The sequence below is a fragment of the Pinus tabuliformis genome, chromosome Q (assembly GCF_031772625.1).
Source record: "Pinus tabuliformis cultivar Carrire ecotype Pingquan chromosome Q, CPIR1, whole genome shotgun sequence".
In the NCBI taxonomy this organism is placed as follows: domain Eukaryota; kingdom Viridiplantae; phylum Streptophyta; class Pinopsida; order Pinales; family Pinaceae; genus Pinus; species Pinus tabuliformis.
The window spans coordinates 1,377,970,548-1,377,988,382 of NC_142296.1; the positions used below are offsets into that span (position 1 = coordinate 1,377,970,548).

The 17,835-nt window shown below is 41.5% G+C and overlaps 1 protein-coding gene across 3 annotated transcripts in view; it reads right to left on the reverse strand.

Moving 5' to 3' along the window:
- The window catches only part of LOC149225074 (Leucine-rich repeat (LRR) family protein), a 154,361-nt gene that overhangs the window by 104,486 nt on the left and 32,040 nt on the right, over positions 1-17,835 (reverse strand). For all 3 annotated transcript variants that reach the window (XM_089386441.1, XM_089386442.1, XM_089386440.1), the window contains exon 3: positions 4,194-4,286. In XM_089386441.1, coding sequence (XP_089242567.1) covers positions 4,194-4,286 — 93 coding nt within the window. The remainder of the gene's footprint in view (positions 1-4,193; positions 4,287-17,835) is intronic.

Below are 17,835 nucleotides of genomic sequence, written 5' to 3' on the forward strand. Positions count from 1 at the left end.
ATCTTAAGGAACACCACAAAAGAAGGAAAGTTGATAATGAGAATGACTATATCTATACAGAAGGAAATGAAGAAATGATATTTGGGGGAGAGGAAATAGGAGCCTCATAAGACGTAAAGGAAATGTTAATTTCTAATACTAGATATGACTATATTCCAAGAAATTTTTAAAACCAGTAAATTATTTTATGTAATTACCGAATAAAATACACTGGTATTTTAACTCATAAAATTAGCAGCAGAAGCACAAATAGGAAATCAATCACACAACAAATATAAACTCTCCAATTATCCTTCATTTTAATTTCTCAAAATAATGAGGGCTCCCTTACAAGGAAATCGGCCCATAGAGAATTACAAAATTTTATACATCAATGGTGTTAAATTTTGAATACCAGCCAAAATTATTTTCTCACGGCAATTTATTTATTTACTCAAGTAAACACTGAATTACTCAAAAATAAAATCACTGGTATTTTTAACTTCTAGAAATAAATATATGCAACGGAATTTAAATCAGAGAGATCAATCACACATTGCAAAAAATAATTCACCCACAACAATTCTTCGTCATCTATTAATCTAGAAAATCTAGGTTTTCGACACACAAAGATACAAGGAGAAATACAATATCTGAAACCTATAACTCGGCTCCCACAGAATGAATTCAGCCCAAGGAATTCTGCTTCTACGAAATCAACCTCCGAAAGAAATCGGCCCAAATAATCAACCAACAAAATCGACCTACGCCCTCCTTGCATGCCACTGTTGCGCACTAGGGAAAACTCGGCCCTCCAACAATTCAACTTCCTCCAGATCAAATCAATCTCCCTCTCGCAACTCAACCTTGCAATTCCCTCCACTCAGCGTCCTGGATTCGCCCTCAATCCACTTGCATGTCTCCTTCTCTGCGCTCCAGTGCACTGAGCCACTCACACTAGAGAAAATTGCTCTCTTCGTGATGACTCGCTCACTTGAGTTATGTGTGTCTTCACCTCTTCACTAGGCCTCCCTTATAATCTTCATTGAGACCAAGTTCCTAACCCTAATCTCTCTTCCAAAACATCTAGGAGATCAACAGTTGAGATTATTTCTAAGTCACTTAAATAATTAAATTATTATCCTTAGAAAGTGACAATTGTCCACAATAATTAATTGACTTTAATTATTGTATTTTTCCTAAGTTAAGACTTAGGAAAGAAGGCATAAATCACTTACTCCACCAACCAAGCACACTTAGGAAAGAAGACATAAATCACTTACTCCACCAACCAAGCACCTAGAAGAGGCAAATAATGTCTTCCACATGCTAAGACACCAAGCCTATGTAGAAGACTTTCTGAAGCTATCACAAACTTCAACAAATAGAACATGGAAAAACTCAACCCCTTAGAAAACTCAGCCCGCTGAAGAATCCCAATCTGCAAATTCTGCTTTCCTCTCTCCTAACCGCCCCCATACAACCCATTCACTGGACAACTCACTCAAGCCAAGCCAAGCCAAGCCGTAAATCATATGGCTTCCCTGCGTAAGCCCTCAACTTGTGCAAGCTATATCTCGGCCCTCAACAAATTTGGTACTCAGTAACTTGACCTCCACAAGTTTCCTTCTCAAGAATTTACTATTGAAATGTTTCTTCTTCCTTAGCCCTGGATCTCTCACTCTACACTTGACAAAATCACTTTCTCAATGATACGATGTGTCTTCCTCCTCTCCTTATGCTTTCTTTTATAATTTCTTATTGAGCTAAATCCCTAACCATAATCTCCAAAGTGAAGGATGGCTAGGATTAAATCCTAACCCACTTGAGATCAACAGTGGATATTAGATCTAATTCACTGAAGTGAATAATTCATTTTTCTTTAGAAAACCTTAGCACAATAGCCAATGTTAAATAATTAATTAATCAATGTGCTTTTCATAAGTTAGAGTTGGGAAAGAAACATAAAAGTCAATTACTCAAGAAATCACGCAACTACCTACAGAGGTTTTGGTGAGTCCTACATCCTTGACACTTAGCCTATGTTACGTACCTATCCACTGCTATAATCATCAATGGAAATACGAACTTGGGGAACTAGATCTACAAGGCACAGCAGAAACAAGGAAGTGAAAAGATACTAACTCCATCACGGAAAAGCGGTTACAACTCCTAAAAAATGTGTTCATCGAGAGTAAAGAAAAGCAGAACACTCAGATTCGAGGTAAGAACCCAACATCCCCTTCTTTGGGAGTAAATACTAAACACCACCAATGTCAAAGAGATTTCCAAAATTGCAAAGGAGGAGAGAAAAAGAGGTAGGAAAAGAAATGAACGATGGTTTTCCCCATCAGGGTTTCTAGGGTAAATCACTGTGTCAAAATTTTTGTGTAGATGGTTTCTATTTCCACTGCATTTTAATGTTTTGGAACTCAGTGTATTGCTGTTCATAAAATCAGATCTGGAAAATATTTTATCTTTCGAGTTTAAGAATCTAGGAATAATTTTTATTGGAATAGTATATCAAATCTTAGTTTGGAGAAACAAAAAAAATAACAATTGGATTTTGTGACAACATTCCTAAAACCTGAAATTACCCTTTTGAAACCTTCTTCTTTCCATGCATGCACCAAGCACTGCATGTCATACAGGTGCATGGGAACCCTATTTAAAAATAGCACTGAGGTTTGAAGATGTCTAAACTAAAGTGTTGACTATGGCATCCCCCAGCGTAAATGAGAAAATTTTGAAAGAAGTCGCCCCGATCTCAAACACTAGAACCAAGAAGATGTTATCATGAAAGTGTTGAATTCAACATTTGAACTTGCATGGGCAAGTTAGGCATAAAAAGGACCTCCTCACTTATGAAAACGGTGATGATCTTGTACTTTCATTTCTGCAATTGTTCAAATATGGAAATGAATTTTGAAGAATATTTAATCTAATTCCCTTCAGTTTTCCAAAAGACCTTCTTGGTCCCAGGGGACAGTAAATCATCACCACATGAAATAAGATATCGATGAGTCCGAGTTAACATTGTGATAGCATGCTTAGATCTTTTAGGGTAGCACCAATTCTTACTTTTATAGGAGTAGCATTTGCACTCCCACTTTGTATTAACACTTACGTATTGTGCAATCTCATTGACATACCTGTGGTCATTTGTTGGATATTAATAAACTTATCTCATCTTATCTTATACAGGTCAAGAAGGTTCCCGTGCAAGTACATGATCAATTGTCACAACTTGCCCCAGTCATAGTAGGGGTGGTGTCTATGCAAAATGAAAATATATTTTTAATTTCATAATCTAGAGACAAATTTTGGAGCAAAAACTAACTATGGAACTATCACAAAGAGCATTAAACTACTCTGACAAGCTATAAGCAATTCTAGAATAAAAATCCATGATCACAAAATGCATCTTGTTTCCTTCTTGTAATACCTGGATCACATAGAAGTTGAAATGATTATCAAAGAACAACTATTTTCCTGCTTGATTGTCTAGTTTGTTTATGATTACAACATCTCTTGGCCATTAAAGGTATCTGATCCCAATTCATTCCTCCATCGTGGAGAAAAATGTAAAAGGGCTTAGGCACAAGCGTGCCACTGCAAAATAGTCAAAAGGTATGTCGAAAAGAAGGAACACAAGATGGAAAATGAGCAAAGAATCTAACTCATAACAAAATAAAATACGAATTCCTTTCAATATTGTTGTCAGCTATGTCCTGAAATGCAATATAACTTTTCCAACAAGCAGTGGGCTCATAGTAAGTAGGAAAAGTTATAATGACAATGACCAGGGTACAAAGCCCAGGAGGTGTACTCCCCATGCTAATATAGTTGAAGCGGATAGGCTAGGTGCAAGTATTGGGTGACTGACAAAATAGATACTGCTTAACTGTGGCATTTAGATCAAGGATAGTAAGGTAGTTGCAACAATGATACGTAAGGGGAAGTGGGGCCAACTATTGAAGCAAGAAGCCATTACCTATCAAATAGGGAAAATTGAAATGTAATGCAAGTTACAAACAATATTGTGTACCTCACAACCCTACCAAAAGTCAAAATAAAGGAGAGTTATTTCTGGAAACATTGCTTGCTCATTACCATGAGACATAAGACAGCTTTCTTATTTCAAAAGCACATATGAGAAACGTACTAAGACTGAAACAAGTCAAATAATTCAGGAAAAGATTAACACCACTCACAGTCATCTTGGATAAACCTTCAATTCCTTTTAAGCTTTGAAGACAATTTCCTGCGACTGAAAGCCATTTCAAGTTTGCACACAAGGCCAATCCCTGTCCAAAGTCATCAAAAAATACATGTAAAAAAATAAAATGGCTATAGCTAAGGAAAATACTGTTCACGGCATATTGTATCATAGCTAGAGTCACACTTAACACTGTTTTATTCCATTGCTCAGGTTTCTTGCCCAAAAAAAACAGATCAGTTTTATGTATTACCGTGGTTTTCACTTTTCACCCTAATAGCTTTACACTGAAGCATTACCAATTAAACACAGTAAGTAGTGATGCAATAAATATTCTGTGAGAATTCCTTCATGAAAAAAACCAAAAAGGCGTACCATAAGCAATAGAAAATAATAAAAATGATTAGAATCCTAGAAAGTAGGAATGAGTAACGACGAAAACAAATGATAAAAAGGAGAACAGGTGTTTGCAGCTTCAGACTCTGAATTGAACTAGGACAAAAAGATAAAGTCAAAAGATTTGAGTCATCTTTAATGTGGCATTCACCAGATGTTTGGGTCCATATTTCCAACAAAAAAGAATCTAGTGTCACAAGGGAATGACTTCACCCAAATGGAGGGTGCACCATCCATGCTTCCCACATTTCTGGGACTAAGAAACTCAGGAGGAAGTTTCCCTATGTACCCCTTTGGGCATGTTACCCACCAAAAGTGGGTGATCACATAGGAGAAATTTTTCTCCTTTCATCTCTTCAACCAGCAGCCAGCAGCCCCTGACAGCCACTAGTAGCCAATGATGATGTGCCATTCATATCTCCATTGCCTGCATCAGTCATATGTTTCCTCACTTGGTTGGTGACCACATAGGAGAAATTTTTCTCCTTTCATAGCTTCAACTGGCAGCCAGCAGCCCCTGACAGCCACTAGTAGCTGATGATGATGTGCCATTCATATCTCCGCCGCCTACATCAATCATATGTTTCCTCACCCATGTGGCAAGAGCGCACATTGGAAGGTGGGCTTCCAATCAAAAGGTACTTTTTATTCATTTTGCAATCGGGTGCTTATGTTTGGTTGTATTTTGGGCATTTGGCATGGATTATGGGGTAACTTGGAAGGAAGATGGGCTTTGACCATCGTTTTGTTCCCTCACCTTATATGGGGGTTAATCTTTCAGCCTAGTCCAGTGGGATCTCATTAGTTCATTTACTTGGTGTGGAGGGAATCTCTGTCCCAGCATTTACTTCGTGTGGAGGGAATCTCTTTCCAGTGGGTTAATCTTTCCACCTCCCTTCTTTAGGTTCAACTGACCATTCTGGTACAAGGGGACTGTGAGGGAAAAAGAGGTAAATGGATTGCTAAAATCCAAGAATACGACATGGAGATCAAACCCACGAAGCTGATCAAGGGGCAGAGATTAGCTAAAATCTTGTCTGAATCAAACTGCCAAGCCTTGGGTATAAATTTACTGACAGAGGAAGAAGAAAGCTGAAGAGAAGAGGAGCAGAATAAGGTCAAGACTGCAACACAGAAAATCCAAATGAAGTACCTCGTGTCTCACTGGTATAAACATATAATCCACTATTTACTTTTTCTGAGTTGTCCAGTCAATTTTGATAAAGTTAAATACAAGGCTTTGAGGCTACAAGCCCAAAAGTTTGTCATTTCAAATGGCCAACTATATTGGAAAGACCCAGTGGGGATTTTTCTTTTATGCTTGGTTGAAGAAGAGATCCATAAAGTGATGGATGAGTTCCATAATTGTGTGTGGGGGGGGATTATAGTTGGAGAGCTATAAAGGCCATAAAATTCTCAAAGCAGGTTTCTATTGGCCCAAGTTGTTTGGTGAGGTACATGCATATGTTCAGGCCTGTGAGAAGTGCCAAATGTTTGCTGAAAAGCAGAAATTAGCACCTTTTCCTTTAATCCCTGTTTTTGTTGAAGAACCTTTCAGACAGTGGGGTTTAGACTTCATTGGGGAAATACACCCACCCTCCAACGGTCAGCACAAGTGGATTCTTACAGCCACTACTTCACTAAGTGGGTGGAAGCAGTCCCAGCTAGAAATGCAACCGATGTCGTGGTTATCAAATTCATGGAGGAAAATATCCTTGCTAGGTTCGGTTGCCCAAGGAATATTATCACTGATAATGCTCAAGTTTTTAAATCTGCCAAGTTTCTGAGCTTCTGCCAGAAGTATAACATCATTGTGGGTCACTCCACTAGCTACTATCCACAGGGAAATGGATTGGCTGAATCATCAAATAAAACCTTGGTAAGGATTCTTAAGAAGACAATATCAGAAAATCAGAAAAACTGGGACTCACAACTGAAGTTTGCTTTATGGGCAAATAGAGTTACTACCAAGAGGTCAATTGGAAAATCTCCTTTTGAATTAGTGTATGGGAAAGCTGCAATTTTCCCTATACAACTAGCAATGTCAGTGGCCAAAATTCTACAGGATGTTGATGAAGAGCCAAATTCTCTAACCAGGAGGATCAATCAACTAGTAGAACTTCAAGAAACCAAGGGGGAGGTGACTCAGAATCTGATTCAATATCAGGAAAAGATGAAGGCTTTGTTTGACAGAAAGGCAAAAGACAGAACCTTATAGCCAGGGGATTTGGTGCTCAGGTGGGATGTCAGATGAGAAGATAAAGGAAAACATGGAAAATTCGATCCCTTATGGTTTGGGCCTTTCAAGATTGCTAAGGCAAAGGGGAACAATACTTTCTTGCTGGAAAACTTGGATGGTGAAGTGCTTGAGATGCCTGTGAATGGGCAGTTTCTCAAGCTTTACTTCCAGCACTAAAGAGGTCCATTTTCACCCATTGTACATATTGGCTACTAGTATGCAGGTTCTCAGCACTTTGCCAATAAGGCACTGTCCCGAGTTGGAGCCACTGTTGTCACTTATTACACCTTTTTGCAATGATGTCAAATGGTGGCCAAAAAAGGGAGAGCCTGAGTGCAAAAAGGCCAAAGAGGAGAGCAAATATCAGAGGCTGAAATCACGAGGAGGAGGCAAAAATCAAAAGCCTAAGTTTTAAATCCAAAAGGAAAGTTGAAATCCAAAGGGACGCCGGAATTTCGGGACCCGATCACATCGGAGCCCAATATCGGGAAGGCTGGCAGGAAGGCACATCGGAGGTCAATTTTTCGGAGTATTGGAACTCTTTTTAATTCCTTTGAAAAACTTACAATGAAGAGACACTCTGATTTAAGCTAGCACTCGATCGCCAAGGGTTCCAAAGGACCAAGGGGCGCAGAACACAGCGGGACCTCTGAGCATATGTCATCGAAACATCTGAGTTTCGGAACTCCTTAACAAATACACCTTTTTGGAAAGCGCTAAAATCTTGGAGGAAAGGGAAATACAAAGGAGACTTTTGAAAATCCAAAGACCCCATGACCTTTTCTCTCTCCTCCGAAGAAGACACTTGGCAACTGGTGATTTGTCCCGAAAAGCAAACATGGTTTATCATGTCAGCGTGACATGACGGCATGGGGGACACGTGTCAGTCAATTTTGGCATTTTTAAGGGTCTAAATGGGCAAATATGAGTGACACGTGTCACTACTAAGGAGGCGCCACATGGAGATGAGGACGTCAGCATGACATCACTTCGAAGGTCTGCATTTCGGAGGATGGTCGCCATCGGAACTTACTTTTAATTCCTTTTTTAAAATCTTCCGATGAGAGGGGCTTCGATATACGCTTGTACTTGGTCACAAAGACTTAAAAGAACCAAGGGCGCAATGCTGGCCGGAGCACCTAAATGCTAAGAAGGAATATCGGAGGTTGAAAGCATCAGAACTCTTTCGGAAAAAGTTCTGATGAAGAGGGCTTCCGATACAGACTGTTGCTTGGACACGAAAGTACAAAGGAAACTAGCGCAAAACCAAGGACCCTAGGGACCCTCCTTTTCTGTTAATTTTAGGTATGTTCTATGCTGATAGCAAATTTACTTCAATTTTCCATATTAGCTCAATATCAATTCCAAATTAGCAATCACATTAAGCATGATAGTAAAATGTAGACAGAACATAGACATAAATCGTAGAAGACAACCCAAGACAATAGGACACAAGATGTGGCGTCAGCCAGGGACAAACCCCAATGTGGGGAAACCCTTGATCAATTCTTCTTATATGTTCTTCAATAGTTCAGTAGAGAGAGAGAGATAGTACATATACATCAGAAGTCAACATTTTTACTTATCTAAATAAGAGAAGAGATCTTCTCTAAAAAGATGGCACATGAGGCAGCTGATCTGATCTCAAGTGAAGGCATACTGCTTCAACTGATCCTCCAAGGTGACTCCATCACAATGCAACACCCATCATTGTGCTGCACCTCATCATCATGCTGCACCCGTCACTGTGTTGCACCCAATCATTGAGTTGCTCTTCATCACTATGTTGCTCCCATCACTGAGCAGTACCACATCATCATGTTGTACTCATCATCAACAAGTTGTTGCAATGTATCGTGTTGCTGCTATATCTACATGCCCATCATCACCATGTTGTACCATTGTGCAGTATTGTACTGCATCCATGCTGCCCACATCAGTCACTGCATTCATCCAAGTATGTTGCATCTAAACATATTGTCAATACAACCATGCATGTGCAGCACCATAATGTCCATTGTGTTGCATCTAAACATACACTCATCCATGCTTGTTGTAATCATTATGCTGTACATAAAGCATCCAATATGTTGCAACCTATTTACACTTATCAGCCTTAGCTGCTTGCTATGGCTTGCAGCCTAGCAAAGCAGCTAGTCTATGGTTGTTTAGGCTTCATATTCAGGCAGTGGAGAGCTTCTCTATGACAGCAACCAAGTCCTCTAACAGTCCTCTTTAACTGCCTCTAACAGCCCTCCTAAACTGCCTCCAACAGTCCTCCTAAACTGCCTCTAACAGTCCTCCTAAACAGTCCTCCTTAACTGCGGATAAGTTCCTTCCATTGATTGTGTCTAGGGCACCAACATGAAACATAAGACTGCGGTTAGGAATTGCAATTCACAGCAGTTAGGGCACATGAAAAACCCTCCTCAAACTGCGGCCTAGAACAACGTATGAAGGATCTCTTTTAGGGACAGTGTTTAGCTCTTCAACATGACTGTGTTTAGGACAGCTTTACATGATTGCATTTAGGGCAGCTTCACCACGACTACGTTTTAGGGCAGTTTCACCACGACAGCGTATTAGGGCAGCTTCACCATGACAGCGTATTAGGGAAGCTTCATTATGCAGCGTAGCTTCTTCTTACCCATGACAACAACTAGGTCTAGGGCATCTCCTTAACTACCTGTACACCTGCAGCTAGGGCATTCTGCCTTCATGACTGTGTTTAGGGCATCATTAGGCCAACGGTTAGGGCTTGCTTCATACCAGCGTTTAGCCTTCTCCATTAGGGCAACATTGTCTCTTAGGATCTCTCCTCCCACCAAAACCCAAAGACAAGTGGAGAGGAAGAGACCACAAGAAGAGTGTGTGTAAATGACTAGCAAGCCACCTCTTTTTATACTAAAACGTTAAGCACAAGTGTGGGCAATTTGGTTGCTGGCCGATCTTGACGAATTGTCCCATAACACAAATAAATTCATATCTCCATGAATACATGTCGGAATCGGATGATATTTAGATCAATCCTACACCTCTCGGTGAGAAGAATCCAAGAAAAATATCAGCTGCCATGAATAAGTATACCCACGTGGAGTTTGGCCCTAGTTGCCAATTTTAACACTCCCTCTCAACTAGGGAGAACTCCATCTGCTAATCCATCTACCAGACTGTACTATCTCTGCCATCAGTGCCCTGCACTGCTCTGCTGAACTATGAAGAAGAAGAAGTGATCGAGAATGTATCATACCATCCTCTACTGACCCGAAGTCAGTCCCATATAAAAGAGAGTGTCTCATACCACTCTTACTGACCCGAAGTCAGTTCCAATAAAGAGAGTGTGTCATACCACTCTTACTAATCCGAAATCAGTTCCAAAAGAGAGTGAGTTATATCACTCTTACTGACCCGAAGTCAGTTCCAATTGATCCCATATCAATATCATCCTAGCATAGGGAGTACGGTAGTAACATGATGCGTCCATCGGTACTACTATGGTCCCTATCCTCATTTCCCTACTCATTGGCCAGATGAGAGGTACTTCCCATGAGTCCCAGACTGCATGGGTAGGATGTCTCAACAGGAGAAGGATGAACCACTCATCCTGCCTACATGTCGCCAGGGGTATCCCAGGGGAAGGCTGAACCACTCACCCTGTACACAACAAATCACTAGGGGAAGGCTGAACCACTCACCCTATGACTGTGTCTCGGCATGAGAAGGATGAACCACTCATCCTGTCTACATAGCAGACCACTAGGGGAAGGCTGAACCACACACCCTATGGTTGTTCATCGCTCCACGATGTACCCCCAACCCCCCCCCCAAAGCTCCCAGAGTTCAATGTCCATATCATACAGGACCCTTAGGAGAGAGTCTCTCCACGACTCCTAGTCGTTCTCGGAAAGTCAAGAATTTGACCTTTCCTAGGGGCTTTGATAGAATATCGGCGACCTACACATTAGTCCCAATGCAATGGAGCCTTCTTGCTCCTCGGTGTACCATATCCCTGATAAAGTGGTACCTGATGTCTATATGCTTGGAGCGATCATAGAACACGGGATTCCTCAACAATTGAATCCCCCTCTGGTTGTCACAGAAGATCACGACGGTATCCAGCACGTGTCCAAACAGCTCACTGAAGAGCTTCCACAACCAAACAGCTTCATAGGAGGCCATACTCACTGCTATGTATCCGGCCTCATCGGTGCTCAAAGCAACCGACTTCTGCTTCCTGCTCATCCAGGATATCGAAGCAGAACCCAAAGAGAACCAGCACCTAGAAGTGCTCTTGCGATCCTCCACACTGCCTGCCTAATCAACATCAGAATAATCATGTAGCTTCACATTTCCAGCAATGTATCTCAATCCATGAGAGATTGTGCCCTGAAGATATCTCAAATTATTCTTGGCACCAATCCAGTGAGACTCAACCATATATGGTCTCAGCATGCTAACAGCAAAACATATATCCAGACGAGAGTTCACCAAGAACATCAATGCTAGTATGAGTTTATGAAACTCAGAGGCATTTCTAAAATCAGGTCCGACATCACTACCACATAACTTCTTAAAGTTAGGCTTCATCGAGGTAGTCATGGGCTTGCAGTTCATCATTCCAAATCCGGAATCCAACTCCCTCTTACTTTTGCAAATGAGAGGGTTTGCACCTGTTAGAAAGAGGTCGTCCTCATAAGGTGCCAGTATGAGAGTTCTAGCATCCACAACCTCAAAGCAAAGGTTTGGAACGACTTCACTCCTAGTGAATCTCAACTTCATTAGATAGCTATCCATCCTCTCATATCAAGTGTGGGGTGTTAACTTCAAGCCATAGAGGGCTTTCTTCCACTTGCATACATGAGACTCCCGATCATGAATCTCAAACCCCTCTGGTTGTTCCAAACCTGTGGACTTGCTACATGAGGGGAATGGTCCCCTTGTAAGATTTTCCTTTGGTACATCTCAGACATGTACCTCTATGCTCTTCTTGAATTCAGGCATCCCCATCACCATCTGTCTCACATCAGGTAGGGCCCCATAATAAGCAGACCTTCAGTGCTATAGAAGAGATGTGTCAACTGACATGGTCCCCAATGGACTTCCTGCAACTTGATACAAATTGCCAACCCTGAACCCAAGAATAAAAGCATCTTGAAAAATTCCTTTTTCAAACACGTACCTTTCCATCGATGAATGCCACCTTGAAACCTTTGATTTCCATTGCCGAAATGGACACCAGGTTCTTCTTGAGATCAGGTACATAAAGAAATTCTTGTTAATCAATCGTGCTACCCTTATTCAATTGAAGGGTAGCATTCCCTACACCCTTTCCGGGATAGGTGGCATTGACTCTAAGTATAATCTCCACGATTGATTCAATCTCTACCAAATTAGAGAGAGCTTCCTTCTATCCGATGAAGTGCCTTGAAGCACTACTATCAATAAGCCAGATTCCCAAAGAGTCTAGAGGAGAAGTAGTGGAGAGGGCCAATATAAGATAATACTTCTTTAGCTTATCAGAAACAACATTTGATTCTTCATACCTGGAGTTCCTTGCTTTCTTTGAAGAGTCGGCCATTTCCTTGATGACCTGCATTACCTGTCATTCCTCCAGTCATTGAAGATGTCCCTGGAATGATTGTTATCATCATCAAGTGATGTGTCCCTACCATTCGGACACTCCTTTGCATAATGGCCAAACTTATTGCAAGCAAGGCATCTGCCTTTCCTTCCACCCTTAGATCCGAACATCCCATTGAAGTGATCTTCAGGTAGGCCATTAGATGCTTCTGTTGCGCCACTCGGATAATATTCTCTTCTTCGACTTCACCCTTGGTGAATTTGAAGTGGGATGAGGAACCCATTGAGCCTTTTGTCCTTTTCCACTAGTCTTTCGTGATTGCTCTTTCGCTCTTGCTTGGGCTCTATCTTCACCTCAGCTTTGATTCCATGTTAATTTTAGGTATGTTCTATGTTGATAGCAAATTTACTTCAATTTTCCATATTAGCTCAATATCAATTCCAAATTAGCAATCACATTTAGCATGATAGTAAAATGCAGATAGAACATAGACATAAATCGCAAAAGACAAGAGGAAACAAGATGTGGCGCCAACCAGGGACAAACCCCAATGTGGGGAAACCCTTGATTAATTCTTCTTATATGTTCTTCAATAGTTCAGCAGAGAGAGAGATAGTACATATACATCAGAAGTCAACATTTTTACTTATCTAAATAAGAGTAGAGATCTTCTCTAAGAAGATGGCACTTGAGGCATAGCAGTTGATCTGATCTCATGTGACGGCATATTGCTTCAACTGATCCTCCAAAGTGACTCCATCACCATTCAGCACCCATCACTGTGTTGCACCTCATCATGTTGCACCCAATCACTGAGCTGCTCTTCATCACTACGCTGCTCCCATCACTGAGCAGTACCACATCATCATGTTGTACTCATCATCAACAAGTCGCTGCAATGCATCGTGTTGCTGCTATATCTACATGCCCATCATCACCATGTTGTACAATTGTGCAGCAATGCACTGCATCCATGTTGCCCACATCAGTCACTGCATTTATCATGCTGCATTCATCCAAGTATGCTGCATCTAAACATACTATCAATACAACCATGTTGATGTTGACAATACAACCATGCATGTGCTGCACCATACTATCCATTGTGTTGCACCTAAACATACACTCATCCATGCTTGTTGTAATCATTATGTTGTACATAAAGCATCCAATATGCTGCAACCTATTTACACTTATCAGCCTTAGTTGCTTGCTATGCCTTGTAGCCTAGCAAAGCAGCTAGGCTATGGTTGTTTAGGCTTCATATTCAGGCAATGGAGAGCTTCTCTATGACAGCAACCAAGTCCTCCTTAACTGCCTCTAACAGCCCTCCTAAACTGCCTCTAACAGTCCTCCTAAACTGCCTCTAACAATCCTCCTAAACAGTCCTCCTTAACTGTGGATAAGTTCCTTCCATGGACTGTGTCTAGGGCACCAACATGACACATAAGATTGCGGTTAGGGCTTGCACTTCACAGCAGTTAGGGCACATGAAAAACCCTCCTCAAACTACGGCCTAGAACAGCGTATGAGGGATCTCTTTTAGGGACCGCGTTTAGGTCTTCACCATGACTGTGTTTAGGACAACTTTACCATGACTGTGTTTTAGGGCAGCTTCACCATGACAGCGTATTAGGGCAGCTTCATTATGCAGCGTAGATTCTTCTTACCCATGACAGCAACTAGGTCTAGGGCATCTCCTTAACTCCCTTTAGACCTACGGCTAGGGCATTCTGCCTTCATGACTGTGTTTAGGGCATCATTAGGCCAGCGGTTAGGGCTTGCTTCATACCAGTGTTTAGCCTTCTCCATGATAGCGTAGAGCCTTCTCCATTAGGGCAGCATTGTCTCTTAGGATCTCTCCTCCCACCAAAACCCAAAGACAAGTGGAGAGGAAGAGATCACAAGAAGAGTGTGTGTGCAAATGACTAGCAAGCCACCTCCTTTTATACTAAAACACTGAGCACAAGTGTGGGCAATTTGGTTGCTAGCCGACCTTGACGAATTGTCCCATAACACAAATAAATTCATATCTCCATGAATACATGTCAGAATCAGATGATCTTTAGATCAATCCTACACCTCTTGACGAGAGGAATCCAAGAAAAATATCAGCTGCCATGAATAAGTATACCCACATGGAGTTTGGCCCTATTTGCCAATTTTAACACTTTCTCTCTCCTCAAAACTGGACACATGGCAGCAAATAGTTGGTTCCGAGAAGCTAATAGGGCATATTACATCAGCATGACGTGGCGGGACAAGGACATGTGGCAAGCGATTTCAGTGTTTCGGAGGGCCTAAAGGTACAGATCTGGGTGACACATGTCACTATCCAGGAGACACCACGTGGAGATGAGGACGTCAGCAAGATGTCACTTCGGAGGTCTGCATTTCAGAGGAAGAGGCCATCGTAACTTTGTTTTAATTGGTATTCAAAAAGTCTTCCGATGAGAGGTGCTTCAATATTTGTTGGCACTTGGTCACGAAGACTCAGTAGAACCAAGGGCTCGGACCAAGGCCAAGCACCCAAACATTATAAAGCATTTCAGAGGGAAAGGCCATCGGAAATTTTATTAGAAGAACCTCCGATGGAAGGAGCTCTAAAATCATGTGGCATTTGGTCACAAAGACCTAAAAGAACCAAGGGCGCAGAGCTGGGGCCGAGCACCGAGAGTTGTGAGCCCATCGGAAGTGGGAGTTTTCGTAACCCAAATGTTAATTCCAATTTGAAAACTTCCAATGGTGAAGGGGCTCTGAAATAATGTGGCAGTTGGTCCTTGCCATCCAAGGAACCAAAGGCGATGCACAAATTACAAAGGGAGATATGCCCCCGACAGGGGCCCAAAGGCTTTAGCACCCAAGCATTGAGCCTGAGTTCACAGCACCCGGTCCCATGGGATAAACAGGAAGAGGAGCTTGAAAGGCATCGAAACTTTATGTTTTTAGAAGGTTATTTCAAATGAAGTTACGAGGATAGAAGGCTCTAATATTGCAGCACCTATGTATTACACCTTTGGTCACAGGTAGTGGTCCCATGGTTGAGAAACAAAGAAGGAGCTTAAGCAAGAGGAGCCAAGGGCAATCAGATTTTTGTGTTTTCGTAACCATCTTTTAAAAGAGTTATGAGATATATTGGGTTCCGATAAGTATGGCCTAGAGTGTATGAAGATGGATGGGTCGGCAGTTATGTTACTCGGCACCGCCAATGCCACCACAGTTGATTGCTTCCAGCTCGAGAAAGTGGCGAATTCAAGCAATTAAAGTGAGAAAGCAACAGGCATATCGATCGGTAAATGCATAGGAACACCGTGGCAGAGACGTGGCCTGATTAGAGGCGATCACAGGAATTAGCATGGAGATATTTTGTCGTGGTCATCATTAAGTTGTCCCAAACTTTGTTATTTTGTAATTTCTACATTTTAAAAAAGGAATCAAATCTATGGTAATCATTTGGGCAGCAAAGCTTCCGCATGCCGAGACAACTAGTCGATCAGACAGCTGGAGCATCGCTGAGATATTTTGTAACTATTGTTTCAAGCTTCCCCTCTCCTTATAAATAGGGGGAAGAAACTCATTTTAAAGGTTCCCAAATCTTGTATTCTAGGGGTCCGAATTTTGTCTCTACAGAGGTTTCGAGTTCTGTTTACAGAGGAGGTTCCAATTTTGGTCCGAATTTCTTGCTCCATGAGTCTGCTTCGTTTCTACACATTTTCGCCTGTTTGGGCCAATGGTATGTAATTCATTCTGGAAGATTAATGAAGAAGTCTGGGTTATTCCAAGCATTTAGGGTATGCAATATGTGTTCTCCTTTGTATGTCATTTCATATGTGTTTCTCTTCCTCTGAAATTGTGTAAATAGAAGTTGTTGGATTCACTCACAAATCATGGATTTACTTATGTTATATGGTAGCAATAGTACCTGTGAAATCAGAGATTTACTATGTTATGCTGTAACAGAATGTACCCATGAAATATCGAGCTAGAAACCTTAAAATGCACTCCACAATTTCTACACTTTCATCTTCTTATTCTTTCATAATTCTGCTGGGATTTGTTGCTTAGGATTTTGTGTTTATCCATCCCTCTGCACTGAATTCCCTCCTCACTTTCCCTCTTCCCATCTTTACTGCAACGACAAAGTTTAAGCTGCATTCTCTGTGTGTCGGCCACCAGTCCTAAAGCATTTATTCTTTGGAATGATACATAGTTCATGTGTATATTCAATCTGTCTTTGTGAAAGGGAATTGAACCAACCACCTAAATCACTTTTATTCATCTCTTGAGTTGCATCGAGTTATCTTTCAAGAGAGACTAAGATGTCCTAGGCACTGACCCTTCCCTCAACCCGGGGGTTGTCTCTAGGAGCTACAACAGGTTCTCTAGGATTTGGCACCATACATCCTCACACCTGGGTAGGGCCCGAACTTGGCCCTAGGAGGTTAATGCGACTAAAAAAAATAAGAGAAAGCATATTATGGCAACAAGCAACAACAAAAGAAGATCAAAATGCAAAAGATGGCAGGGACATGTACATTAGCACATGAGCAAAAGCCTAGCATGAGCTCTACCTCACTCATTATGACCATCACCCGATTCCTGAGCACATGTTGCTCTTCATATTATGAGAAGAAACCCTTGCATGTCCCAACCCCTGGTGGGGAAGAGATGACTCACCATTGAGGGGGTAAGAACTGTTATACATCATACAAAGCAGGCTCTAACCCTTTGAGCTACGAGCAATAATCAATGTTGCGAACATCGGCATCGGGATAAAATCGGCAAGGGTCCAGAAAACCAAAAAATCGTAAAAATCAAGAAAATATCGGTAAAAATTAGCAAACATCGGCAAAATCAAGATACCATCAAAAAATCGGTAAAAATTGGCAAACATCGACTAGGCCAAAAAATCGTGATTTCGAGATAAAATCAGTATGTTACCTAAGGAGGTAACATCATTACAAATTCAAAGCCTTAATTTTGGAAGGGAAGCCTTATTTGATCTGTCAAATTGCCCATTACTTTCAAGCTTGGTCCACTTAGATGCAAAAATGATTAAATGCACATAATGATGTAGTTGCTAGCACTGGATATTGTGTGTAATTGTCAGGTGGTTCCACAGCCATGGCTTGGGCAACTTAACTGGGGCCCAAGCCTTTTAGAGGAGCATATTGACATCCACAGGTGGAGCGTTGAGAGCCATGGGTCTCCAATCTGTAGTAGAGCACCACACAACCATGGGCACCTCCAGCACCCATAGTGTTCCAGTACTTTGCCCTACATTGATGACTTTTACGGGATGATTCACCTAGACCCAACATGCCTCCAACCAATTTGACACTTCATGACGGCTTGGCAGTTGATCTAAGGCATAAAGGAGGATAGTTTCATACCTTGAGGCACGGGAGGGCTAGCACCACC